At 40.0% G+C, this 27,696-nt stretch overlaps 2 protein-coding genes across 6 annotated transcripts in view; one reads left to right on the top strand and one right to left on the bottom strand.

Annotated features, from left to right (window-relative positions):
* The window catches only part of dock1 (dedicator of cytokinesis 1), a 79,753-nt gene that overhangs the window by 28,525 nt on the left and 23,532 nt on the right, over nt 1-27,696 (top strand). The gene's annotated exons all lie outside the window — the stretch shown is intronic.
* insyn2a (inhibitory synaptic factor 2A) lies at nt 1,257-23,044 on the bottom strand. 5 transcript variants are annotated; one of them, XM_077625433.1, is made up of 5 exons: nt 22,681-23,044; nt 14,453-15,545; nt 11,462-11,533; nt 3,573-3,689; nt 2,485-2,631 (listed from the first exon to the last, which is right to left on the bottom strand). In XM_077625433.1, exons 2-4 carry the CDS (start codon nt 15,538-15,540, stop codon nt 3,584-3,586), a joined length of 1,266 nt encoding a protein of 421 aa, XP_077481559.1. In that variant the 5' UTR covers nt 15,541-15,545; nt 22,681-23,044; the 3' UTR covers nt 2,485-2,631; nt 3,573-3,583. The 5 variants fall into 5 exon arrangements, with proteins under 5 accessions (XP_077481556.1, XP_077481558.1, XP_077481557.1 ...); XM_077625434.1 differs by having other exon boundaries at nt 3,573-3,662; XM_077625430.1 differs by lacking the exon at nt 3,573-3,689 and having other exon boundaries at nt 1,257-2,631.

The raw sequence follows: 27,696 nt of genomic DNA, 5'->3' as shown, positions 1-27,696 counted from the left end.
TGTTCCCCATCAAAATTAACTGGAGGCCCCCTGATTCCTTGTGTTGTTTGACAGTAAAATTCAATTAGAAGTCTTACAAGTCATGAGTAAAGCAGTATATAATCTGAATCCACAGCCAATCGACTGCATGCAATGAAAAAAGACTTGATTTGTTCTTAAGATGTGCTCAACACTAAGTGGCTTAATAGAGGGGGGAAAATAACTACTCTCGTGAGGACAGACTAATAGCATCGATTTGTGAAAAATAGCACACAAGGTTCCTCCATTTTCTATCTGCTTGACTTCTTTAAAGAAAAGCACTTTCACTTTTTTGTTTGACTAAACAATGCGTATTCTGTCACTCTTACAAACTGGTGTTATTTTAGTAGGTCGTCTTCCTAGATTGACATCTTGTTTGTTGTTTGCTTTCTGACAGCAGGTAAAGTTGTGTATTCAGACCCCCAACCAGGACAAAAATCTGTTTTTAGATGTCTGCCTCGCTACTTTTTTCTCTCTGCCACTGAACTCCGAGTGCTGCAGAGCCAAGAAGCATAGCGAGAAATGGCACTGCATCGTAATCAGTTGCTCTACTGCGTTCAATCACCGAGTGGCCTCTTTTTTTTAAGCCTTGCGACAGATATGATGCACTAGAAAAAATGCTAAACGATCTTCATGCCTGACGTGTGTAAAGGATCCAGAAAAGTTAATTGGGAGATTCTTGCTCAGTTTGTCTGTGAATATTTAGTTTGTAAAGCACTCTAATGGCAAACAGGTGTCTGTAGGTAGTGTTGTTGCCTCGCTTTGGATTTAAATTCACCAAAACCTTTGAGTAGATCAAGGGTGGCAAACTCGGGTTGGTTCGCGGGCCGCTTTAACGTCAACTTGATTTCACGTGGGCCGGACCATTTTAGATATAATATTTCGATTTTTTTTTTTTAAATAAATGGATTAAAATCCCTGAATATTCAGTTTTTTTTATAGATCTAAAACAATGTTTATTTTTAGCTTTTTTTAAATATATTTTTAGATTTTACAAAATGATTTTTGAACTAAAAACACAGAAAAAAATGATTAAAAATTACAATAATTGATTTAAAAGAGGGAAAATCAGGAAATGTAATATACATCTATACTCTTCATTTTCATTTGATCCTAAAACAGAAAGTCGACACTCATGATTTACTTTCCCGGGCCACACAAAATGATGCGGCGGACCAGATTTGGCCCCTGGGCCGCCACTTTGACACATGTGGTGTAGATGATAGTGATACAGAAAGCCAAGTTGTAAATCTGGATAGCTTGAAGTGTGATTTCTCCATATTTTAGTCGAGAAATCATAAGTTTAACATAAATCAATTACTATACTACCTGTTAACGCAAAATATTCATTTTAAAAAAATCATATCGCAATAGGAAAGAACTGTTCGGGGAAAATAGTACTTTTTTTTTTAGGTGTCTGCTTTTATTCTTCAGTTGCATATTGTATTGTTCATGTATTTATATTTTGTTGAAAAACGGTAAAAAATACACAGTATTGCACATAATAAATCAATTGCACTTTTTTTAGAAGGTACATATAAATATTAGACTCTCTTAGTGCTATCTATGAATTCAAGTGGAACCACTTCTTTTCTTTTTTGGCTTTGAGTGATGCTAAAATTATAGTCATGTATTTTCGTTTACATATAGCTATTCCTGCTTGTAAATAACATGAGCCCTAATTGCATCGTGTGTAAATGTATTTATAGTAATTACAATTACCGTTACACCCTTCGTATTCCTTTAAAAAGGAGAAAGGAAGGAAAACACATGTATTAGTCATTTAAAAATTGTTTTGTTTCTCTTTAAAAAGCTAAAATCCTGCAAAAATGTGAGGCTATGCTGTACATTCACTTCTGGCTTGGTTACTGATACAATCAAATATATTTGCTGTTACCCTTCAGTATGTAATAATCCTTAGGGCTGGAACACAATAATGTGAGCCTCGACTCACCTTTAAAAGTTGACAGTTGACTTTGTTGCAATAAATCTGGACTTATATCCACTGTTTCATAAATATATTGAGCTAAAACTTTGAAGTTCTTTTTCTACAGTTTTTGATAAAAACTTCCTCTGAGGTCCAAAAAAGCCTTTAAGAAAATAAGTGTTGTTTAACTTTTTTTTTTAAATAACCATCTCCAAAGTCTGTCAAGATATATAATATCAAGGTGATATTTTTTAATTATAGGCTTCTTCTTCTAGATGGTATGAAGAGTTTATCATGTGAAAATAGTCCTGGTCCGTCGAAAAAAATTCAGATCCTGAATTGTGTTCTTTGTGCTTGGCTGTATGGCAAGAAGCAAGTCCACATTGTCCCAATGTTGGGAATCTCCCAAGATGATAGCTAATCACATTTTCACACCCACTTGGAGCTAAATTGCTTCCAAAATAACTCCAGATGGAAATTAGGAAAGCATGACGTTCCTGCTTCACATGAACCAAAGTCTCCAGCGGGCATGCTTCTTGGACTCGACTTTGGACTTGCGCTTAGGCGTGGATGTGAAGGCCTCGTGGGGGTACGGCAGGGCGGGGTAGTGGGTGTCGTCCGAAGGGCAGAGTCGTTTTATGAGGGGTTGAAGTTTGTCTTCCTGTTGCTTGAAGTCCAGCTCTACACTACAGGAAAACAAAATGGACAGACAACAGCAACTTTAGTTACCAAAATAATACATGTTCTGGACTATAAGATGCACTCTTTCATAGTAATGTTGGGCCTGTGACTTATACTCTACTGTACTCTACCTCTTATACTCGTTTTTGATTACTTTATTACTACTCTACTGCAGGGGTGTCAGACTCGGGTTGGTTCGCGGGCCGCTTTAACGTCAACTTGATTTCACGTGGGCCGGACCATTTTAGATATAATATTTAGATTTTTTTTAAATAAATGGATTAAAAGAACTGGATTTAAAGCCCTGAATATTCAGTTTTTTTATAGATCTAAAACAATCTTTATTTTAGCTTTTTTTTATATATATTTTTAGATTTTACAAAATGATTTTTGAACTAAAAACACAGAAAAAATTGATTAAAAATTACAATAATTGATTTAAAAGGGGGAAAGTCAGGAAATGTAATATACATCTATACTCTTCATTTTAATTTGATCCTAAAACAGACATTCGGCACTCACGATTTACTTTCCCAGGCCACACAAAATGATGCGGCGGGCCAGATTTGGCCCCCGGGCCGCCACTTTGACACATGTGCTCTACTAAGATCGAGGGTTTTCTAAACAACTTATGTGGTTTTGTTTAGGATATAATTAATGTTGCGTAAAAAAGGCTTTAAAGACTTTTTTTCTTAGTCTCCGATAAAATAAATTTCCTCCCCAAAAGGGCATCTTATACTCCAGTGTGATATTATTCATTCATTTTCTGAACTGCTTATCCTCACAAGGGTTCGCAGGGGGTGCTGGAGCCTTGCTCAGCTAACTACGGAAACCAGGCAGGGGATACCCTGAATAGCTGGCTAGCCAATTGCAGGGCACAAGCACAAACAACGATTCACACTCACTCTCATACCTAGGGGAAATTTAGAGTGTTCAACCAGCCTACCCAGCATGTCTTTAGGATGTGGGAGGAAACCGCAGTACCCGGGGAAAGCCCACGCAAGCCCAGGGAGAACCCTCAGCGGTCTTCAAAATTCTGTAACTTCTACAGCCGTCAGTGACACTGAAACATGATCATTCACAGTTTTTTATGCACACACCACAAATTGCCCTGAATCTTGTTCACAGTACTCCAGGGAGTTGTGGGATTTATTTGGAGCAGCCATGGTTTTTAATCCACGCATACATCTGACTGATTGCTCTTGCCAAGTGAGGGGAGAAAAGAAACCAGTAAATACACTTGCACTTTTAACCTTTTAACCTAGACTTGCATAATGGGTGGAGGATTTGCGTCGTGATTGCCGGATGGCTGCTTGGTTCGGAAGTGGGAAGGTGAGATTGCCATATATAGTAGATGATTTTGTGCAGTTTTTCCACAAAATGGCAAGTTGCTAAATGAAATTGGAAAATAAGCAATGGTTTGTTTATTATCAATACATTCGCTTCTCAGAGCCCAGGTGGAAATGATGTAAATATCAAACCAAATCTTTACGATCATTTTAAAGGACCTCTGCAAATGTCCAAAATGACCCTAAAACAGGGGTGTCAAACTCATTTTTTGTCGCGGGCCACATGGTAGTTTCCATTACATCCGGAGGGCCATTATGTCTTTCAACTAGGATGCCAAAATTAATCGATTAATAAATTGACAGCTTTCTCGATCGTGCTAATCGATAGATCATTTTTGGACATTCTAATTAGCACAAATTTTTGCAATTATTGATTTAAAATGAGGAAACACAGGAAATCATCTCCAATCATTTGAATTTCATCATAAAACAGAAAGTTGGCACTCATCATTTACTTTCTCGGGCCGCATAAAATGATGTGGCGGGCCAGATTTGGCCCCCGAGCTGCCACTTTGACACCTGTGCCCTAAAATGTCCGCTTTCAACTGAAATGTATGACTTCCTAAAATGACCATGACAAGCACTTTGCAAATCCCCTGACTCGGGTGTTTTCACATTCAAGGCTGAGGCCATCTTGGCAATTAGAGATAAATCACACTTGCTGAATTACAAGGTCTAGTAATCAATCGAGGCAAAGTTGGTCCAAGTTTGCGTCCATGAAATGTGTTTTGCAACTGTAAAGCTAATGGGAGAACTATTATGGAAACACTTGAAGGGAATTTCTCGAATTTCTGCACTAACGTCTGGATCAATGACAGTAAATCATTTGGGGAATCAATCTGTAGCGCTTATCCTCACTAGGGTAGTGAGTGAGCTGGAGCTCATCCAGATAAAAGTCAGCACTGCTCAAGTTTATTCACGGAAACTGCAAAGTTTCAAGCGAGAGATCAAATTAGCGCCAACTGCCGGGCTGGTGTGATCAATGACGTGGCGGGTTTGTCAGGGGCTAATGAGGATTTGCCGCAAAAGTACTTGACTACGGCGCTTTCATTGCGAACAAAGCCTTAATTGCGTCTGTGCCAAAGCTCCAAGGGGCACTTTCTCCTCATCTATTTCTGCCATTTTTCTGCTTTTCTTTTTCTTTGGAGATCACTCACCCACACACTATCACATTAATAGGCTTTTCCTTGCTCTTCAGAGTAAAGCCCATCACACTGTTGAGACACTTGCGTTCTGTTCGAGGCTAGAAATATTTATTTTCCTCTATAGACTCAATAGTTAATTTTAGCTCATTTAGAGATCAGCTATTTCTATATTCCTTTTCATGGATATAGCACGGTACACGGTCGATTGGTCGCCGGTCTTTTGGTGGCCCGGAAGGTTATTGATAATTACCATTTGAATCGTTGCTCAAATTCCCTAAATACAAACTGTGAATTACTATTTAGTCATACTTAATGCCCTAGTAATTATTAGGCTAAAGAAAAGCTCCAAATTTCCCGGACTTTTATTGTTTTTTGTTGGAGAACTTGTTAAGACCCTGACTGACGTAGCTTCTTAAAGGGACAACGCATGTACATACAAACTCTTATACACTCACACGTCGGCTCAGTGAAACTGCTCATGGCCATTGTTGGCTTTTATTGATGCATAGACCGTGTTGTTTTACCTTGTTTTGGTCGTCGGTCTTTTGGTCGCCCGTTGTCGCGGTCCGGGCGACCAAAAGACCGGCGACCAAAAGACCGGCGACCAAAAGACTGGCGACCAAAAGACTGGCGACCAAAAGACCGGCGACCAAAAGACCAGTGACCAATCGATCGCACACGATATAGCACATGGTTGCGTCCTAGTTATTTGCACTTGATTTAATCGCTCCCAACCCTCACAGTCCAAATGGATTGGTCGTCTTTTACCATCAATAGCAGTGGGTATGTGGAAATGTTACAGCACAGTTGTACCTTTTGGCTTTAGTTTTACTAAACGGGTCTCTTAGCAAGTAAAGGTTATTGTGGAGTCTATTGTTGGATAAAGAAGTGCTCAAAAGATAATCATCCTTTTTTGAAAGCAGATCAAAATGACATTTCAGAGAGTTTTATCAGCCAGCTCACTTATCAGCGTCTAAATGTCATCAAAGAAGCGGTGTCGTGTTTTTTTTTAATAAACGCTTGCTTTGCCCTTTGAAATCAGTATTTGGATCAAAAACTTTTGACATTAGTGTTAATCCCAAGTGTTTGGAATGTGGGATTTTGTCAAATCAATCGATCACTTCTTAAATTGACTGGACCGACATTTTAGGAGTGTGGGAATCAATCCTGCGCTGGTCGGGTTGCTTAAACTACATTTAGATTTATTAGAATTATAGTAAGTCATGCTTAACTCTAAAAAAATAATTGTACTTCAATTGACACAGCTCACTCAAATATTATAATAATATAAATTTTGTTTAGTTAAAATTTAATCATTTCAATTTGGATTAGTTGCTCATCAGCACCAATTTCATACAATGGAGTCCACCTACAATACTATTCTTTTGAATGATGATAATGATCACCGTTGGCACCCAATTTCTGACAAGTCCGAAAGTATCCGATTGTTTTCCGATAATTAATGAGCTGCCAGCCATTCTTCGCATCCCTCTGGACAGCACAGAAAAATTGAAATCTGCCTTCAATCCCCACACTCATCTGGTCCCTAGCATACCTCAGTTCTCATCTTTGAAACTCTTGAGCATTCACTCACCAATGGGCCGCTCTTGTCGCCATGGTAACTGACTTGTCGCTTGTCACGAAAAGCAACCTTTTCCCACCAATTTCGTCATACGCAGTTTCTGGGTGTGATGACACGTAGGCTTTTTGTTGTTGATGATGACGACAGGGCCTATGTCCGATTATTATTATTAACTTGGCAATATGTTGTCATTTAATCAACCTTAAGCAGAGTTTAACTGATTTCTTCTTTTTTTTGTCTCAGTTTTCCGTTGGATTATTTATCTAATGGTCATTCCCAATTGCAAAATAATGTTGCTAAATGAGACGCTAGTCTATAGAAAATAATGTTGCAAGTCTTTAACAATTATCGCTTTAATCTGCCTCCCTGTATGATTACCAGACTGCAATCAGCCTGTTAATCACATTTGGCATTTTACTGCAATACAAATACTTATAACATGGCTCCATCAAGTTTGCAGCTTCTTGTACATCACTGGTGTTAAACTAATTGGGGTCAGATCCGGCCAGCCACATCATTTTGTGTGGCCACAAACTGTAGATTACGTGCATCAACTTTGTGTGTTTTGGCTAGTATAATATTTTAATAATATTTCTGCAATCCAATTATACTGTGATTTGAAATCTTCTCATCTGCTTCGTTGACTTTCCATTCGGCCTCTATCTTTCGCCAAGCTTGCCCTTTCCACACCTTGATGCATTACATCACCGCACGATACGCCACGAATGCCGCTAATCTTTTCATCCTTCTTCCCCCCATTCTGATTCACAGCCACGCACGTTTGTATAAAAGTCCCGAATCCCTGCCCATCGGCCGCGCTGCACGAAGGCGATAATGCATTCCGGCGATATGCTTCAGAAATCTTCAAAAGGGGGAAAAGTTAAACCTAGAAAGCTTGGCGCTGTTTGTGTATTCCACTTAAAGTCCTTGGACTCGAATGCCGTGTCGTAGCTCCGCTTTTTGATATATTGATTATTTGGAGGGCGCGTGGCGTCCTTCTTTCCACATGTATTAAAATGCTGAACTTGTTACGACAAATTCCTGGCCCGCTGACAAATAGATATTACGAACAATGGGTCTGATTTATTACCCCTCAAAAAACGTATTCCCATGAAATAGTCCCTCTAATTATAATGGAATAAATTTGCAATGCATATAAGATAATTAAAACGATTCACCCAATCTATGATGCAATACACAAACAATACATTAAAGTAAATGAGAAAGAGGTCTGCCACAAACAACTGTTTTTTAATTATTCATTGATTATATATGCAATAAGCGGACAAATCGGCTTATTTAAAAATCATACTCTTCACTTTTTATTCCTCTTCGCTTTACATTTTAGCTGGAAATGTGCATTGGAACCAAAAAATGGACTTTAAATCTTATGTTTTGAACTAACTATTTTACTTTTCCAAAGCAAACGATGTGATTGCAAATATACTTTTGCTAAATTACAATGAAACTGTAAAATTAACTGATTTGAATGAGCTCACATTCAAAATGGATTGGACATCCATCACTGTCAATAGCCACAAAGAGCTTGCTGTCAATCAATTGAGTTGAAATAATCGTATTGTGTACGCTAAACTATTTACTGCAATTATGCGGCAAAGCAAAACACCCAAACTATTGTACCATTTTCTAAAATGGTACAATATTATACAATTTGCCCCACTAACAATAGGATCCACTTTAATGACTTCATGACAGCTCTGGTGCCCACGCGTACTTTGTTTTCCGTCACGGCTACGCTTGCTAACCTGGCTCAGCTTCCTCTTGCTTCCTGTGTTCTTCCACCTCCAGAGAGGTGGCTTTCACGGAGCTGGAGGTAATTAGATTCCTTTTTAATCCCGCCGCCTGCATCAATGCGTCTGCTATATTTGAGTCTGTGTCCAATCAACATCATTTTCGATAAATCAGCACTGTTTTCTATGCCGTGCATAGGCTTTTAAAAAGGAAAACCCGGCTCAATTTCAGCATTTTATTTAGTATTCTATTGTTCTACATGTTGTAGGGTGAGGAAGTGTTTCAAATGCCTGTAGCAGATCGAAGAAGGGTTGTTTTAACAGTGTGTCGACTCATTTGAACAAATTCTTCCTGTAATAGCAAATTGCTGCGTAATCAAATTCCAGACTTTTTAAAATCTAAAATAAAGGACCTTCATTTAAATGGAGGTTTGATTAAATGTTATCATACAGATATTTAAAACATGATTTATTGTTGGGGTGTCGTTATGGAGTAAATGCTTAACTAAATGCCAAGCAGATTGTTCAGAAATCAAAAGATATCCAGAGTCACTTACATTTGATGTGGTGCAAAATTACATCACAATTTTCTCTAATAACGATCAATTTTGAGTCACACCTATTAACATACAGTTCAGTTGAGATAGGGTTTTGCTTTGTGACTCAATTCATTCTGGTAAATCCAATTATGAGACATGATCATCAACATCCTTTAAAGTGCTAAAAGACTGATAGAAACAAATTTTAGGTTACGATGCTTCTTCGCATGTCACTCTTATTATAATAGGATGACATCAAATCCAATATAATTTACTTGAAATACAATAGATTGCCACTGTAGTTACACAAATGATTCCAACTTATACCAGCCATCCGATTCTTGGCGAAAAAATATTATATTGAATAGTACTTTACCTTACTTCTTTGAGTATGCTAGTAAATGTTCAGAAATCAATCAATGTGTACGTTCTCATTAACCAAGAATATATCAGAGAACACTCAGTATTAAGTTGTCCACGTTTTAAAGAGGAATTGCCCAACTTAAAGTTTAAAAGTGTTCTCCAGAGCGTCACAGTCTGCCTTTCCACAGCAGAGATGAAGAGTAAGAACACCGTTGGGAACCGGAATGTTACTTCCTCGAGCCCAAATGACAATTTAACATGAAACATTGTACTGAGTCATTGAATAACACCTCGTAAGCTTCCGTGTCACTAACTTGCCCAAAGCCATTACGTTGTTCTCTTGTTGTGTCTTTCACATCAGTGCCGTAATGCCACTCGTGTCACATTGCCGTGCCAATGCTTTTTAACTCTGCTCACCTCTGGGGAAGGACTTTGTTTCAGCGTACTCGACACGGGAAGTCTAACCGCACACATTACTGTTCAAGCCTTTGATTTTTTAGTTGTTTCTGTGTGTTAGGTCAATGCTTGCTGAGCAAAAAAAGCCCAATCAAACTCCAAATGGCAAACTTTAACTACAACCCCAAGATCAACCCATCACCCAAAAGCCTAAGCACCCGACACAAAACCCCTGCTCAAAGTTCCCAACACGAAACTCTCAACTTAATCCGCAACCATTGAACATAAATACAATCTCCACCCCTTAACTCCAAACTCCTTAACCAAACCGCTATATCTACCTCCAATGCCAACCCCTAACCCTACAACAGAAACAAATGTCTTAAAACTTGACCCTGAACCAAGATGCTAACCCCATTTTCTAAATCTGATTGACAGCCCAAGACCCAAAATAAAAGATGCAACTCCAGCACCACATTCCAAACCAAAATAAACCCCAGTTGATAAACCCCTGAAGCTATATCTACATACCTGTCAACCTCTGCCGATAACTGCCCTTATAAATGATTATGATTCCCCTTACAAACCCCCAAAAAACCTTACAAACACCGTACGAGTCGTACGGTGTTTGTAAGGTTTTTGGGGGGTTTGTAAGGGGAATCATAATCATTTATAAGGGCAGTTATCGGCAGAGGTTGTCAGGTATGTATCTACCTTTTTAATCTTTAAACACCGTACGACTCGTACGGTGTTTGTAAGGTTTTTTGGGGGTTTGTAAGGGGAATCATAATCATTTATAAGGGCAGTTATCGGCAGAGGTTGACAGGTATGTATCTACCTTTTTAATCTTTGACCCTACTCAATCAATCAACACCTAACTCTGACCTCTTTCTGTTAAACCCATCCTTTCATTCTCTTAGCGGGATTCAGTTCAATCAGAGACATATTGCGAGAGGGGGGATTGAAATGTCTATTTAGAGGCAAAAGGCTGACTGAGTGAAAAAGCAGTGTCCACTAAAACTAGCTTCATCGATCGCCGCTCAGTCCCTGCGCTCTTTAATCCTTCCATTTTTTACCTTTACTATTTTGAGTCAGACTTTAGCCCTGTGTGCAGTGAAAGTATGTACACCAAGATTGGGTCTCGATTGCTCACCATAATCTTCACGTTGACATTGATGTTATTTGTCAGGGTAAAAGTTATACAGGCTACTAAAATCTTTGTTCCATAAAAATAGACATTGGTTCAAGATAAAATAGCAGCAGTATACTATAACAATAGAGTTTTGTATAGTTCTAAATTCCCAGACATTTTCAGGAATATACAATGTTGTTGTTTTTATTCGTAAAAGTATGCATGATCTGTGAGATTGTGGAAATTTTATATTACTCAGATTACAAACATCTCACGAATATTTTTTTGTAACAAACTCGAATTGTTTTGTAAAAATAAGGTCTGGTCATAGTACACTGTTAATTTACTCCACTATAAAGTGTGTAGCTGTCGGTGTACAGCTGGTGTTAAAAATTTTGTGATGAGCCAACTCTGAATTGGTTTGGTTTAGTTATACACTAAAACCGAATCCCTATGTTTAACCTTAACGTTCAACATTTGCTGTCCCTGCCAAGATCATGTGACTACCCTACCTGACCAATCTACCTCAAGGGAAAACTATGTCAAATGTGTGTCTTTGAAGGAATTGCAACACTGACCTGTAAATAATGCATGCGCTGTTCCGGCATGTGTCACAGTTGGCCGTGTCCTGTCCAGTGCGATAGGATAGCCTGGCAGGGAAGTTGAGAAGATGATGAGAGTGGTGAACGTATAATCATTCCAGACCTCGTTAAGCCTTTCACGCCTTTTCGCCAGTACGTCTGTCGCTTGTCTGCGGGGAGTCGGGCGGCATTAGCGACGCTTGACTAATTAGTAGGAGAGGTGACTCTGCGGGCTGGGCTATGAGGTAGCTCAATCAAAGCCTGACCACCCGATTGACAACATTAGCACACAGTTGCACCCGAGTCAGAAGCTAATTATTTTTTTAACTGTCAGTTAATCATTTTATTAGTGTCCTTTATTAGAAGGGGTTTAAATGTCAGGCGCAGTATACACAAAACCCCATTTGCTATTTTAATACCTAGACTTTATGTTAGGATGATTCAATTCTTCGTTTTATTTCAAGATGTGTGGTCAATTAAGTGTTAATAACTCCTATTGGATAATTGATTGTGTGGAATTGATTTTCAATCGAAGCAAAATGGAGTGTGCTCCTTTACAGTAACCAGTAGAGGTGTAATTCGAATTAAATTCCCATGTTTTGATGGATCCCCACCAGGGAATTCGGTGAAATAAGCTCTAATTTGAACCATTTTGATGTGTTGGAGCATTCACCATTGGAAAAAGAAGGAGGATGAGGTAACATTAATCATTGCTCCACATCAATTGCTTCATATCTTTTTGAGGCATGGTGTAGAATGTTTTGATGCTTATGAACCCCTTGGAGACCACTGCAAGCTCACTTCCTAAGTCAACAAAGTATTTCTATTGCTCCCCACCAAGTACAGAACCATGAAGATAACTACCGTTTTATGTGGGTTCAATGGGATGTTTCACTTGGGGCAGATGCAATAACCCATTTTGAGCTTTGCAGAAGGCTTTGCCTCTATTTTGTATGTGTTTACATGTGCAGGAGAGAACAACCAATGTCTCTTTATCTTAAATGGGATGTTTGGCATTGCTGTTTGATGACTCCATCATCATTTGAGTCTTTATTAGAACATTCAATGGATCTATTCACATTCACATTTAGCTCATCATTTTTCTCTCATCAGTCTCAAAGATGCTGCAACAGTCAAAAAGAAAAAATAAACACATCATAAATTCCCCTATCCTTATCTTATCCTTTTCTCACCATATGATTTGACAGATATATCAGTGGTGTTGATGCCAGTATTAAACACTGTTGCGGTTGGATGAGTAGAGGTATCATAGGCAATTATTATTATTTTTGCTGTAGTTAAAGGGGATATATTTTGCAAAAGCTTATTGGAAATGTAGAGAGACCGTCTGGATAATGGCAACAACAAGGATGGACATTCTTACACATTTTTCCACCTTTCTCACAAAATCAAATTAATTAGGTCACTCAGTTTGTCTGTGGAATTCAATTTTGTATGTTAGTGTAATTAACAAATCCCTGTAGGTCAGGGGTGTCAAGTGTCTGCCAAGTAGGCTGCCACAATGAATGGAATAATGAATTAACAGCTTTTTAAATTATTGATAGATCATTTATAGACATTAACATTTGTCCACATCTTCTTTTTGAGTCTATGAATGGTTGCCCGTCTTTTTGTGCCTTTTGAATGGCTGGCCACCAATTCACGGTGTCCTCTATCTGCTGCCCATAGTTGGCTGAGATTAGGCTCCAGCACCCCCTGCGGCCCATTGTGAGGATCCGCAGTACGGAAAATGAATGAATGAATATTCTCTTCTATGATAGTTAAGACAAATGTATTGGGTCATAGTTCCCAGAAACATCAATTTCACCCATAACACTAATGAGATAAAATAAGGTACTTTGTGCTTATTTGGCCTTCTTAGTGCAAGATTGACAGCAAGGCGGCCATTAGCTTTCTATTAACAGCCTGATTTTTCCACTTTTAAATGTCACTGTGCTGGTTGGTGTAATGGTGTTTCATTGAGTTGGCTGTCTTCCAGTAATGACAATTTTCAAAAATGTAGCGAGTGCTCATAGTTCATAACCATTGTCCAGTCTATTTTAAATCAGATATTATTATACACACAGCTTAGCTTTTTGCCTGTAGGCGTTTCTATTTTTTGCAAGCATTTGTGTATGTAGTCTGCCTGGAATAACTCTTGAGTTTAACGCTAATCAAAACATATAAGCGTCTGAATTCCCAGGACCTCGCAAATTGCTCATCCAATTGGTAATTTTAGGGCCTCTTTTCTGCTAAACAAAACTCTATTTCCCGAGGCCTCAATGTTATCTTCATCCTTTTATTACCTCAATAGCCATTTCACAATAAATGTTTTTTTTCTCCTGAGGTCTGCACTCCAGACAATTTCACCATTTTAAACTTCCAGGTAGATCTAGCTTAGATTGCACTCTTTGGAGATGAAACCTGTTAGTAGAAGGTTGGGAAATTTTTTTTGTAAATTGCCTGAAAGAAGATGTTGATATTAAATAGCTAAACTACATTAAAATAAGATGCCATTACCGTTACTGTTGAGAGGTGGGGGGAATATCAAGAGGGGAGCCTGTGAGAGCTATTGCATGTGCACCGATTTTTGGCGAAAGTATGGTCTGTGTTAGTACAAAATTGGTCTCGGTGTAATATCACATTGGATATATTATATTAGGAGACTGAAGTAATATTCAAGGAAACCATCATAAAATTATGAGATAAAAGACACAAAACTACACTTCACTTGACGCTTTAACTTTGGTCTTTACCGATCTCCTTCAAAGTCTTTCATTTCAATTTTTTTTCGGATCTTATGCTTTGTTTCCATTGTTATGGCTTTTCTTTTTGGTGGATCAGCATCAATAGAAGACCCCAAATAATGAAGTCCACTTATGTTAGCGAAAAAGTATCGGGCCAACCATTCTGATTTGCAAATTGCCCAGACAACCCAACCATCTTGAGTGTCTGGTAATCATCAAAATGCAAAACCCATCCACTTACCCTTCTCTGTGGGCTTCCCCTCGTTCCAGTTCTTGGATGACCCCCAACAGCACCTTGATGGTCTCCTGGCTGGAGCTGATAAGGTTCTCCATGGCTTGAAGCTGTGCTTTAACATCGCTGTCCTGATTCATAGGCACTATTTGCTTACAGGCCTCCTGGTCTGACGCTGCTGCCCCTTGAGGCTTGTCAGTTGCATGACACGTCGCTCGCACTGCGCAGCCTCGACCGGTGCGTGGCAACGTCTCGCTCTGTAGCCCATTGAACTGCAGACTTTTCTTGCGCTTGTGTCGTGCCGACAAACTGTCCAGGCACTCCACCTGTGTGAGGGAGTTCCATGCGATGGGCCCTGTCACTTTGGAAGCCCTGTCCGGCAGGGTTCTTGATCGAGACAAGCCAACCTCCAGTGGTAGCCTTTCTTTATGTTGTAATCCCCCACCAGCTTTGGATGGAACGCCACACAGCTGGTAGTCTGAGTTGGTGGCGGAACTCAGCATTAACGAATCCTCGCACAGGCCTTCAGGTTTGGTGTGCTGCTCCACTGCGGCCACGCACTCATTAGTGTGAAGCAATGCTTTGGTCCGCCAAACTCTGCTCCCACCACAGGCTCCCTCTTCTTCTGCGTCCTCATCGAAACACTGCTGCGCAGCCGGTTTCACTTCCAGGACAAAGCCGTTATTCTGTCCTGTGTATGTTTCTGCCACGTGCTTAAATGTGTGGCCTTTCTTGCGCTCGAACGGGAACGTCTGGTAGCGCTTCTTAAGGTCAGGAGACGTCTGCACCCCGGTGCTGCGCGTAACGTTGGGGATGGATCGGCGGGCCGGCACGGTCATGTACTTGCGGTACGTCGATTTGTAAGACAGAGGATTCCCTTCCTTCGCCAAGTCGGCCTCCCTCTGCTCGTTTTGTGCCTCGCAGATATCCTTGAAACGTACTTGGAGGGCCTTGTTCCGCTTCCTCACCTGTCGACTGGCATCCAGTGAATATTTGACTTGCAGAGCTAGCGCGGCGGAAGGCAGGGGCGCCACCACTCCATCCGAATCAGATTCGGAGTTGGTGAGCATGCATGTGCTACCCTCCTTGCTCACCATGATTCCTAGGAGGCATGGAAAAAGATAATCAATTGGCGGCAGTGAGGGGATTAGTCATAACGCTTTGTGTCTCCATCTCAATTGTCAGAGAAACATTTGCATAGATATGGAAAGGATTACAATTCCTACACTTGCAATTACCAAACAAAAAAAGTTAGTAATCCAGTGCGTCAACATTAAGATTCTTTTATGTAGTGTTTCCAAAACGTTCTTGAATATTGAGGAAAAACCATATGGCACATTAACCAATAATACTTTGCGCTTTGTTGTCAGTCTAAGTGACAGATACAAAAGAACAGTTGAACAAACCTGCTTCTTGTGACCTAGTAGGATATATATACCATAACATGGATTAAAAGTGTTGTGTATGTATTGAACACATTACATTAAAAAATGTTAAAATTCCAGACTGTTAAAGTACTGTATTTTCACAACTATAAGGTGCACCGCATTATAAGGCGCACCCTCAATGAATGACACATTTCAATTTTTTCCATGTATAAAGCACACTGGATTATAAGGCGCCCTGTCTATTTTGGAGAAACTTTAAGACTTAAGTGCGCCTTATAGTCGTGAAAATACGGTATTTATAATCTCCAGCGATGCCATTTTAATCCCATTCTTTGCGAAATCTGAGATGCTCATTTTTTTGTCCCCTTAATTCGTCAGGCCATCCAATCCACATAGTTTTTCTTTCAGTGGTAAAAAAATTTCTCCGACCGCTATATTTCAAGATCCACAAGTACCCCTTCGGTTTACAATGCTGTCAAATTGTTATCTTTTATTTACAACCAGCTTTTATTGTTTGCTTTGCTCTTAATTGTTTGACCTTTTTCCTTTACTTCAGTAGAAATAGCTGCCAACACAAAAGTTTATACAACTTGTGAAAAGGTTGAGTTTTATAAGGTATCTTTCTGCAGATCCTCTCACTCTTCAGCTTTAAAAAAGATACTTGAAACCCGTTTTGTTAGAGACAAGAAAATTTGTGGGTAGTTATTTATTACCTCCTTTGTTTTTTACTTGAATATTACTTGAGCTCTACTTTTATCAATTCGGATATTTTTGTGTATACACCTCTTCTGGAGAGGTTGAACACCCGGCTTTCTTTGCGAATTTGCAAATCGGGGATACCGTCCGTGTACTATGAATCATGACTTGGATTTAGTGTACCTGACAAGATTTTATCAAACTCTATTGGAGAATGGAAAAGATAAAAATGTACCTTATTTTCCGGACTATAACTTGCACTTTTTTCATTATTTGCCAGGACCTGCAACTAATGCTCAAGTGTGACATGCTTTTTTCTTTCACTGTGCTATGTTGTTTTTATGCTATAGTTATATGTGTGTGCGTGTATATATATGTAAATATGTATATGTATGTATGTGTATATATATATATATATATATATATATATATATATATATATATATATATATATATATATATATATATATATATATATATATATATATACACATACATATACACACACACTGATTTATTATACTCAGGTGAGACTTGTAGTCCGAAAAATACGGTAGTTTCCACAGGCTCCTTAACTCACCCTGTCGGCTTAGTATAAACACAGTATAATTTCCCACCTACTGATTTACAACAAGAAAACATTCTGCAATCTTATTTAGATGTTGAATCAGACAGGGCAATTATTTCCGCCTCGCTCTGTCAACAGGAAAAAGGCGGCCGATTTCATCATGCTTTGGTAATTTACCTGCGTGCCACAGATGGAAGATTTAGCCCCCTTGAAACCTCTTTCTTGAATTAGCTTTGTGGCTTTGGTTGAGATATGCATGGGTGGGAACCATCGCCTTTTTAACAATCTTAACAATTAAAACACTGACCGTAATAGCTACTCTTGATATGTCCGCAGTATGCATGGCGCATACCACCCAGTTCCCTTTCTATTAGAATGTGTCAAGATTTACTATTAGATATTGCTACGTCAAATCTAGAGTCTTTCAAGCTCACTGAATATAACATTTTGGGGCCCTTTTTGGGAGCGGACAGGTTAATTTTATATATAAACACAGTGGGGTTACCATTAAGGGAAATTGAAAAATGTAAAGAGCAGTTGTGTATTAGTGTGCTCTCAGGGTCTGTCATCGTCAATTTTCGGTACGTGACATTCTGTAAAAGTTAGCCCCCTGACCGTGTTCTCCGAACGAGGGGACCGCTGTTCCAAATAGTGAGACACAATGTCCAAGATTTTTTTTTTTCACAAGGACAATAAATATGAAATGTCGCTGCGCTTGGAGTAATCTGTTAATTAAATATGAATCAGTCTTTGTGGACTCCCTTGTGTACTACAGTACATGGCGCGTTGCTTTTGTCTTTGATTTTTTTTTTTTTACGTTTTGGCATCTCTCTGGGCTCTTGATGTACAAATCCTTGTTATCTTGATTTGTGAGACCCCTCCTCCCCCCGTCTGTCGGCATCTTGCAGTAAAAACATGACTCATCATCACATAAAGCATCTTCTTAGGCCGGATCCCTTTTTCTTTCTTTGGGGGAGGGGGTACCTCTGGAGACACCAGGCCTTGGCAGAGAGGAACTGATTCCCGGAAAGCTGATTCTTTACAAATCCACAGCTAAACAATCCAGATTACTGCAGTCAAACAATTAAATGCTCATTAATGGAAATGGTTCTTGTGCTGCGGGCACATGATAATTGAACACACTCCACCTTCAAATACAGCCGCCAGCACAATCTTGACTCAGCAGTTTTGTCCGTGACAGTCGCCGCCGTAGGGAACTCATAAAGGGTTGAAATGCCAGTGCTCGGCACCTGAACCTTGCGGGCTTGACAGTTTGCCCCATTTCATTTTTTTTAACGTCAGACTAATTTTGTCTTATCTCTCACGCTCCATCGAAAGGAAAAATTCATTAATGTTGTGTGCGAAAAGCCCTGAATTAATTAAGTGCCGGGAAATGTGGCTGTACATACCAATGAGACAATGCAGGCTCATTTTCGAATATTGTGAGAAAAGACTGGATAACAAATTCTGTTTAACTGAAAGAGTCTCCGCAACAGTACCTTGAGGCACACCATTTGATTGATTTTCACCAAATAAATGACTTCTTTGAAACATTTCAATTACTCAAGAATTTGTGCTGTTGTTCTTCTGGTTCAATACCATTGGCCTGCTGTTTTTGGTCAATTCTGTCCCTGAAAATAGTTTTGCATTTCCACATGAAATCCAAACTCAAGAGGACACAAAGTCTGGCATTTTGGTTCGAAACGCCCACTTTAATTACTATTACACTTTCATCTTATTCCGTGAGGGGTCGCCACAGCGAATCAACTTTTTCCATTTGACCCAGTCCTTTGCATCATCCTCCCATACACCAGGCCTCCTCGATCTCTAGTCCTCTTCCCTGGCAGTTCCACCATCTTTCACGAATATAATTAACATCCTTATACCAATCTACTGAACGACCACTTTACCTCATTTACCAAATTAGAACCAGGTCTACAGAAGTGATACCAGGCTGCTTTGGAAATTCATAGGCACCTCCTTGTGTTGGCATCCCTCACCCTTGACAGCGGAGGGGACGCAAGGCCCCATTGGTCACTGCTCATAACTTTAATCAATGATGTAACAGCAATAAATCCAGAGAAAATCTTGCGAAAACTCGACGGTCTCTATCCACCAAGGAATTCTCAATTACAGCTACGAGCTGCCTGAACAAATGAGCGTAGCGGCGGGTTGGAAGTTCTCTATAATCCTGCTTTATCTACTGTTGTTTTGTCTCTCTCACTTTCCTGCTTATTTCTGAGCTCACGGTTACAAATGGCTTACCGGCGTTTTGAAACACATTTAATCCGCCGCAAAACCCTTGCGTCAATCGGGTCAATTTTGAGAGTAATGAAAATACCCTTAATGCCATTCTTTCAATTTGGATTATTGTGACTTTCCTTGAATTGGCCCAAACACACAGAAATGGAAACAGTTTAAGTTCAAGTTTTTTTCTATGACAACTAGCACATCGAGTGTGTTTTACAACCACTGACGGAAGTTTGCCTGCCATAATGTGCCACTCTGATTGACTGCAAAGGTCAGCGGCTAGGCGCCGTCAGATGAGCGACACTACGGCAAATCCTTTGTGAGTTCAACGCCGGCTTAATACCCGCGAGATTAAAAGACGGCTGGAAATCATGGGATTTCAAGGGATTGTCTTTCTGGCGGGTGTTGCTCGTGCTGTGGAACCAAACTGTTGCCAGGCAGCATCTTAAAGATCCCTTTCACGTGCTACAACGAGAACGAGAGCGTAGTCTGAAGGACATGGTAATGCAAGTTACCCTTAATATTGCGATCCAAGTCACATATCAGTCAAATGATACTCAGCAATTGTGCCTGGGTATGATCTTATTTGCATACCTGTTGAAGGCAGCCAACAAGAAAAACTGTTGCCTCAATTTCGCAAACATCATTATTCAACACAGCATGCAATATACAATTGTTTACAGCGGCTGACAAAGTCTGAAAAATAACCTTGCACAATGAGTATAAACAATAAAATATAACTTTTACATACATACTTCAGAACAACATACAGTAACTGTATTTATCTACTGGCGTATTTATTCACAAACTTTTGCTTTTCCTGAAACAAATCTTGAATATTTTCTTATTTGGGAGGAGCTAGGTTTAGCTAGGGTTATTACATAGTCTCTTTTCTGAATGAAATGCTGCAATACAGGTAAATATATTAAATATACTTTTTGGCCCTTTGGGGTTTTTTTCTACGGAAAAAGTCAAATGGCCATTTCCGTGCTTTGTTTCATGTGTGCCAACACAAACGGCAACTGGATTATCTTCCTCTTCCTGGTTCATAATTGGTCATTGAAACCAGAAGCAGAAGAAGGTCTCACAAAGCAAACTTAAAGAAACCGAAAATTGGTCTTTTTATCCCTGATTTGTCTTAATCATTAATAGGTAATTGAATAAAAGCTCGTTTTCATTCTTCCAATATCCATTTATGAACTGGAAAACGGAAGACATTATATTTTCTCTTTTTCTTGACATGCATGAATTATTCCTTTTGCCCAATTTTGTTGCTTGATTTTGGTGCTGTGTACTAGTTTACTCAAATTTGGTGTCAGTGCCAGAAGCAATTGGATTTCAGTTGGATTTGCCACCTTTGTACAGTTGAAATAACATTCACTATGATTGAGTTCATAAGCTTGTATTTGTATGTATTACATTTGAACTTCCTTGCATAGACGCCTGCCTTTGAGCAAAAAAAATCCTCTGACTTAATCCCCAGATGAGTGGATTTCTCTTTACATTTGCGCGACTCCTTTTGGCTTATTGCTTGCATTGCCCTGCTCTCAGCTGCGCTGCCATTCCTTCCTCTTTGGGGATTTCCCCGTGTAGCACCTTCATCCATCCACGCAGACGTGGAGATCAGATACAGCAGAACGATGGTTGCCTTAATAATCAGGATGTATCACTTTGCCTGCTCCCTTGCTTTTTCGACGGATTTCTCATTTTTCTGCGAGTTATCTCCCTGTTGTCTTCGTTGCCTTCTTCAAAGCCTACAGGTGGCGAGCGACAGGTCCCAATTCATTGTGGCAAGCAAACGCAAGCTGACGTGTGTATAGTATGCACAGTGGGATGGGAAAAAAGGCAGAGTAGATGGAGATTTAATCTCTCCATACTTGTGTGTAGTTACTGCTAGGATTCATTCCATCTTGCTTCGATTCAGGGTTTTCTGTGAACATTCATTTGTAATAAATTCATACTCAAACTCATCAAAGCCATCTTTTTTACAGCTTGCTGTCTAGCATGTAAGTAAGACATGGAGGCGTAGCTGGTTTGCATTGTATTATTAAAAGCTAAACGTATGGATATTGGGAAGCCATGACCACAGTGTATAGTTAAAACCGAGACTTGCTGAGACCATTGTGTCGAAATCAATTGTCCCAAGTAAGATGCTTCTTTCGGAAACTGAAAAATGTAACGTCTTCCAAACTACCCTACAAAGTTAATGCAAATTCTCCTTTGCTTAAGTGGCTTGGAAACAGACCACCTCAAACTGAGGATTTGTGATGTGCAACTAACTCTCAAAACTCTTAAAAAGAAAGGTCACGCAAGCTTTTTTTTTTTCCACACTACAAAATGTAACATTTTTGAGTGACTCATCCTATTGGTTTTTGCCTGACGAATCCGATTGAATTGCAGTCCCTTTGTGCTCTGGGTCAGTGTGCCGGGCCCTCTTGAGAGACGACCGAGAGGTTAAAGATAGACTCTGGTGTGACAGACAAATGAGGGTGTGTCAACTCTATGCAGACACACATCCTATTTTCATCCCTACTCTACAATTTGGCGTCGATGCCTATCCACATGCAATGACCCTCTTCATCTAAATCGCCCTGTAAGTGGTCTTGGGCAAGATGCAATCAGTTTAAGAGCTGAGTACAGGAGTTTCAATGGGGGTCAAGGGTAGTCGCAGTATCAACATCACCTCCATTGTCTTAGTTTGAATAATGCAATTGATAATCTTTGCATTAAAGTTAACAGGTCATCGGTCAATCTCTCAACTAAATATCCTTTGTTTTATTCAACAACAACAAAAATCTATCCCCCGACATCCAAATGAGTAAATTACTTCATAAATTACGGATTGATTTGTACGTCTGTTATTTTGCTGTCTTTTTGTTACGGTTTAGTGGTCTGTTGATTTGTGAAAAATAGAATAGAAAATGGGAATACCTTCACATATACTGCACTATTGTCCATTAAAGCGCCATCAGCCTGATAGGGATTCCTTGGTTACAAGGTTGGAATCTGTGTAAAAACTCCAATGGCTGTATTTATTTTTTCATGTTCATAATCGACAAGGCACAAACATGTACAACTTAGGTCCTCATCCCCCTGACCTTCACATTTGGACAAGCTATTCTATTCATCTCATCAATCGTCTGATACGTTTCTAGTCAGATTAAAGTATCGCATCTGTCACCTCAGACTGGTCGCCCGTAAGGAAAAACAGAGTACACGGGGGGAACCCACAGAAACGCATATCTGATGAATCATTTGACTGCAAAGGAGAGTCAGACACAACCCTACCGTACCCTTGGGGATCCTTGTAGTTTCTTTTTCACCTTGAGACTCACCTCAGTCAATCATGCAGCGCTTAGGAAAAAGCTGATTTCTCTCTTGTGACCCGTACATGCCTGTGGTTGGGCGGGAGAGAAACTACGCCATGAAAGAAGTTGGTGGGGTGGTCAGGCGGGAGTACGACGGGGTCTGGAGTTGTCGCTGCACATCTGCGTCCTGTCATACACCGTCTCTAACTCCCCTTTTTCGCCTATCTGTGCTACAACGCCAGCAGGGACTCCCTCTTGTGTGCATCCACACACCCACATATACACAAACACAACAGCAGCGTCCTCACGGGTAGAATATCCCCATGGTGCTTCCACCGCCGCCGTTGCGGCCGCTGCTGCTCCTCATGTTGTGGCGTTCTCCTTGTTTCTGCGTGCCGACATCTGAGCGTGCGAGTTTAGTGTGTGAGAGAGAGAGAGAGAGAGAGAGAGTTAGAGAGGGAGAGGTAGGCGAGACGGGGAGATCAGAGGGAGGAGTAGGATGCAAGGCGAGAATAAAGTAAGAGTTTAGGGTGATAGAGAAAGTATCCACATTCAGTTGTATTTAACATTGAAGTTTAATATATCTCCAAATAAATTACCGAGACTCTCATTACCAAGGCTGTTTGTAATACAACCTTGTATAGTCATTTGTTTCATTTGCACATGACTTGCATCACCTTGTGCGTGCACCGTCCTAATTTGCTGACCATCCTCTTGCTGTGTGTGATGTCAAACTAATTGTGTGGAGCTAGGTGGATTTTTTATTTTTTTTTGCCCATCCCTGGTTCACTGCGCTCCCTCTACTTTAGCGGGGAAGCCCTTCCAAGCCTAAGGTACTGTAGTAATGAGCTGCAGCTCTCCTGACTGTGGGTGGGTGGGTGTATGTGTGTGCAGTGCAGCACAGAAATGAGAGACCTCAGAGGCTTCTCTCATATATTAGAAATCTAAAAGTCATATCAGGAACAAGTTAAAATGATGGCAATCCAATATAAAGAAAAGCAATTAATCAGAACTTTGAGCACAGGGACTCCAGGAACCTTTGTTTTAGGACTCTGATGTCGATTTAGAGATTGGTTTCTAACTTTACTAGAAATCTTGGAACAAAATTGCTTGAAATATCCAAAAACTAGAGTATGCAATTGTGGGTTAGGGTATCTCCTTCCTAATTGTATAACTGGTTTATTCGTTTGTAAGTTCTTTGGTACTTTTTTCCCCTTCCTCTTCTCAAAACTTGCTCAAATGTTCCTTACTTCTCTGCTGTGACCATTGACACACCACATCGCCATTATGGATTCAAGCATAGGTACTGACATATTATCAATACCGATTTACCTTGTTATTGATTCGAGCCACAGCCATGGCCCTAAACGGTCTCATATCTCTCGCCAAGAGCTTGACCTTGGAGCACGTATGTGATAACCACTCAGGGTTAATGACTTTTTTTGTCTAATGGACTGATCCCCCACCCAGGGGATACGTTTAGTGGACCAGAGAACGAAAGACTTCTTTTTTTTATAGTTTGTTCTCAGTGATGTGGTTGTGCAAGCTAACAGTTTCTCAGCTGGATAACCGCTGGAGTGACTCCTCTGCCTTCCACTATTGATTTCATTAGCTCAGAGCCAAGTCCTCGAGGGATTCTTGTTCGACGTCCTTGTCGCCCTGCGTGTGTAGCGTATGCAGAGCTGTGGGGTCAAAGGAACCTCCATGCTGTCCAGCCGAAGACCCTGTTGAGATTATAAATTGATTTATAGATCGCCCGCTTTGTAATTTACAGAGCTGTTTGCAGTCCAGCCAAGAGTTTCATTGGATGTCCTCTGATCAGTGTCTCTCTAAACTGTATTTTAAAAACCCTGTGGTCATCACTCTGCTTCATATCAAACACGCCCTTTGAGATTTCCCCGGTGCATCAATGCATAGCGCACAGCACTTCACAGTCTACAGTGTGGGTATAGGATGGAATTATGGGTGTCAGAGCTGTTCCACGGGTCGCAGATGGATCATTTTAGGAGGAAGGTTTTTTTTTCTTCTGCATATAAAAATCCTAAGAAAATATCAGTGTTGACAGTGAATCCCTGGCATTGAACGTGAAACATATTGTGGCCTACCGAACTCTTAGTTGTCTGTCAACCTTGACTATTATGCTCATTCTTAACAATGCCTTTCTCAAAGCCACACAATTTGCCTCAGCCTACAGCTGGGCAAAGGACGTTAGCACACCCCTTTCTCTCTCAATAGTAATCAATGAATATTTGGAACAGCCTACAACACAGGCCGGTGAAGTATAAAGAAAAAAAAACAGTTACTCAGACTGGGATAATTGTGACATTACTACAAAGTGAGATTGAAAAATGACCGACGCCTGCATTCTATCTTCCTTACCTTATTGGTATCTATAACCACTGCATTCCTTGTAGATTGTTTTGTATTTCCTTTAGAGCAAGCAGCTTAAAAATAATTTTGCCATATAAGTCTTCAGGAGGAAAATGAGTCCTCATCTTTCATCCTGCTGTAGAGTCAATTTTGTCAACCCAAGAAAACTCCCTGGAGACCAGCGTAAACCATTCCCTACAGGCATAATTAAAACCATGGGATTTATTTATGGTTCAACGGTATGGGCCAAACACATACTATACACATATTATATGTATATTTTTTTGGTTAAAGCAAGATATATTCTTCTGGAGGATCAAAATATATTTCTCGCTTTAATCACCCTTTTGTCATTTCTGCCAACAATCCACCTCAATTTGCCCCCTCAAGCACAAGATGGTTATTGTCCCCCTCCGGATACAGTGATGGATGTCAGCACTCAGCTTTTCTTTATCGTCACTCGGTGGGCGAAATCAACTAGATAAACACTGCAGCTCGATGGTGGCCATTGCATGATTGACTGGAATGTTGATAGATGAGTCAAGTAGGAGGAAGTGCGGTTTGTTCGGTCTCAGGGCTGGTCTGGTTACCAGGTTTCATTCAGTTATTCAATAAATTCAACATGGGCTCATGGATGGTTGCCTCTGTAATTTTTGTCTTTAACCAACCTGTACGCTCACTTTTCACTGTGATTTTGATTTGGGTCGGAAATTGAATGCCGTCTGTTACCCCTTAGATGTAGATTTTGATTATGTGGTTGGTTCTGGAATTGATCAGTCCGTTGGTTGATTAGTTTTTCAGATTTGTTTGCAGAATAATTGGTTAGTTTGTCATTTAATCATTTTGTCGTTGTTTAGCCTGTGTGCCTGTGCATTGGTAAGTTAATGTTTGTGGTTTATAAGTTCATTTAGTTTGTTATTTGAGCGAGTGTGATGTTTGATCAGTTTTCCATTCAGTTGATGTAAACGTTTGGTTAGTTGTTCGGTTATTTAATTGGTGAGTCAGCTCAACTGTTTGTATTTTGGTTTGTTTAGCTGGTTGATCTAGACATTTGTAGGTCAGGATTGTAGATCTGTTGGTTGGCTGGTTTGTGAGTCTGTTGATCATAAATCAGATGATCTATTGATTGGTAGATGATTGCTAATTCCTGTGTTTGCATTTAGTGGCTCATTTGGAGTCAGTTCATTGGTTGTTGGTTAATTTGTCAGTCAGTCTGTAGTCTAATTGAGATTCGTCTTGGTGTTGAGGTCAGGAATATTTGCTGCTCTGGTGGGAAACAACAACAATCAAAGCCTTGTTTGATGATGACAAGCTGTGGAGTGTGAATTTTCCTAACCTAATTGCTTGAACTGACAGAAATTCCCCGTGCATTTTCTTTATTAATAAATGCGGTGAAAACTTCAAAGCCTTCATTACAAGTCCCGTCGCTGATCACTCTTGAAAAGAGCAACAGGGTGTCTACTCTTTGTCTCAGCTGGAAATCCATCCCTTTGATAAAGATCTTGTTTAGCACATGTCAGGCAAGCTAAATCTTGCCATAAGGATGAGGCATATGCCACTTGGCACACTGAGGCTTAAATGAAAGTTTAGCATCGTGAAAATTCGATATTTATGGAAACTGTCATATGGGGTAGTAGTAATTGTAATCATATACAAGGTAGGTGATTAGCAAATCTGTAACGCCTGCTTGGATCGGGTTCATCTCGCTGGCATGCACAAGCCAATCTTACTTTTCATTTTATGCCGGTTCTACCTGGTCCGTGGCTGATCCTTCAGCGTGCAAACAAACTTAATTGCAGCTGTAGGCGCTAGGATCTGCTGGCAAATCCTGATGGCAAATTAAATGGAGGTGAGGGACCTGGTGGGCGGGCCGACACTCTGATTTTCCAAGAGAAAGGCTGCCAAGAAAAAGTATCCCGATATCACCTCACCACAATTAAGATCTAAATGCCGAACAGGAACACATGCCGCACCAGATGTTAAGGCGTTGGGAGTAGAATGGAGATGTGAAATGTGACTACAAATATTCCTGATGAGGCTACTTACTACATAATCTCATCGTCAATGTCTAAGGAGGATAGGATGGCTCATCTATCTGCTTTAGTAGAGCGGCAAACCTTCTTAAAGGCAATTTTATGGACACAATTTATTGCCGCAGATCAGATAAATGAGCAAGAAATGGGAGACTATGGTGAGAATTAAAGATGATTATCCCTTCCAATGCAAAGACATCTATTGCTTAACACCTCAAATCAGTTTACAGAATAAAATGCATCAGCTGTGTAAACTCTAAAACAAAAATGACATGTTTCTCTGTTGAGTTTCTTTGATTTTTGTGCGCAGCTCAAGTGAACCAACCGTTCAAAAGTTTTTTTTTGTCAAGGTGACTGAATGAGATGTTACCTGAGCCCCATGCGTAATTTAGTTTATCACAGGCAGCCCATCTTGATGTCACTGTCGGTTTTAATTACGTCTTATCTCTGCTAGATTTCGCTCGATGGTCTCCATGGGGCTCTTTCGTTCTTCAATGCAAATCATGCAAATGATTATTCAGATGTGTTTTTAATTGCGAACCCCTATCATTTATGGTGTACACTTAAAAGGATCCGAGGGATCTTTTCTGCTATTCCTTGTCCTTTTTGAAGTTTAAACACAAAAACTACCTGTCAGCAA

Source organism: Stigmatopora argus, chromosome 18 (assembly GCF_051989625.1).
Source record: "Stigmatopora argus isolate UIUO_Sarg chromosome 18, RoL_Sarg_1.0, whole genome shotgun sequence".
NCBI classification, from domain to species: domain Eukaryota; kingdom Metazoa; phylum Chordata; class Actinopteri; order Syngnathiformes; family Syngnathidae; genus Stigmatopora; species Stigmatopora argus.
This window is presented reverse-complemented; position numbering and strand designations above follow the sequence as displayed.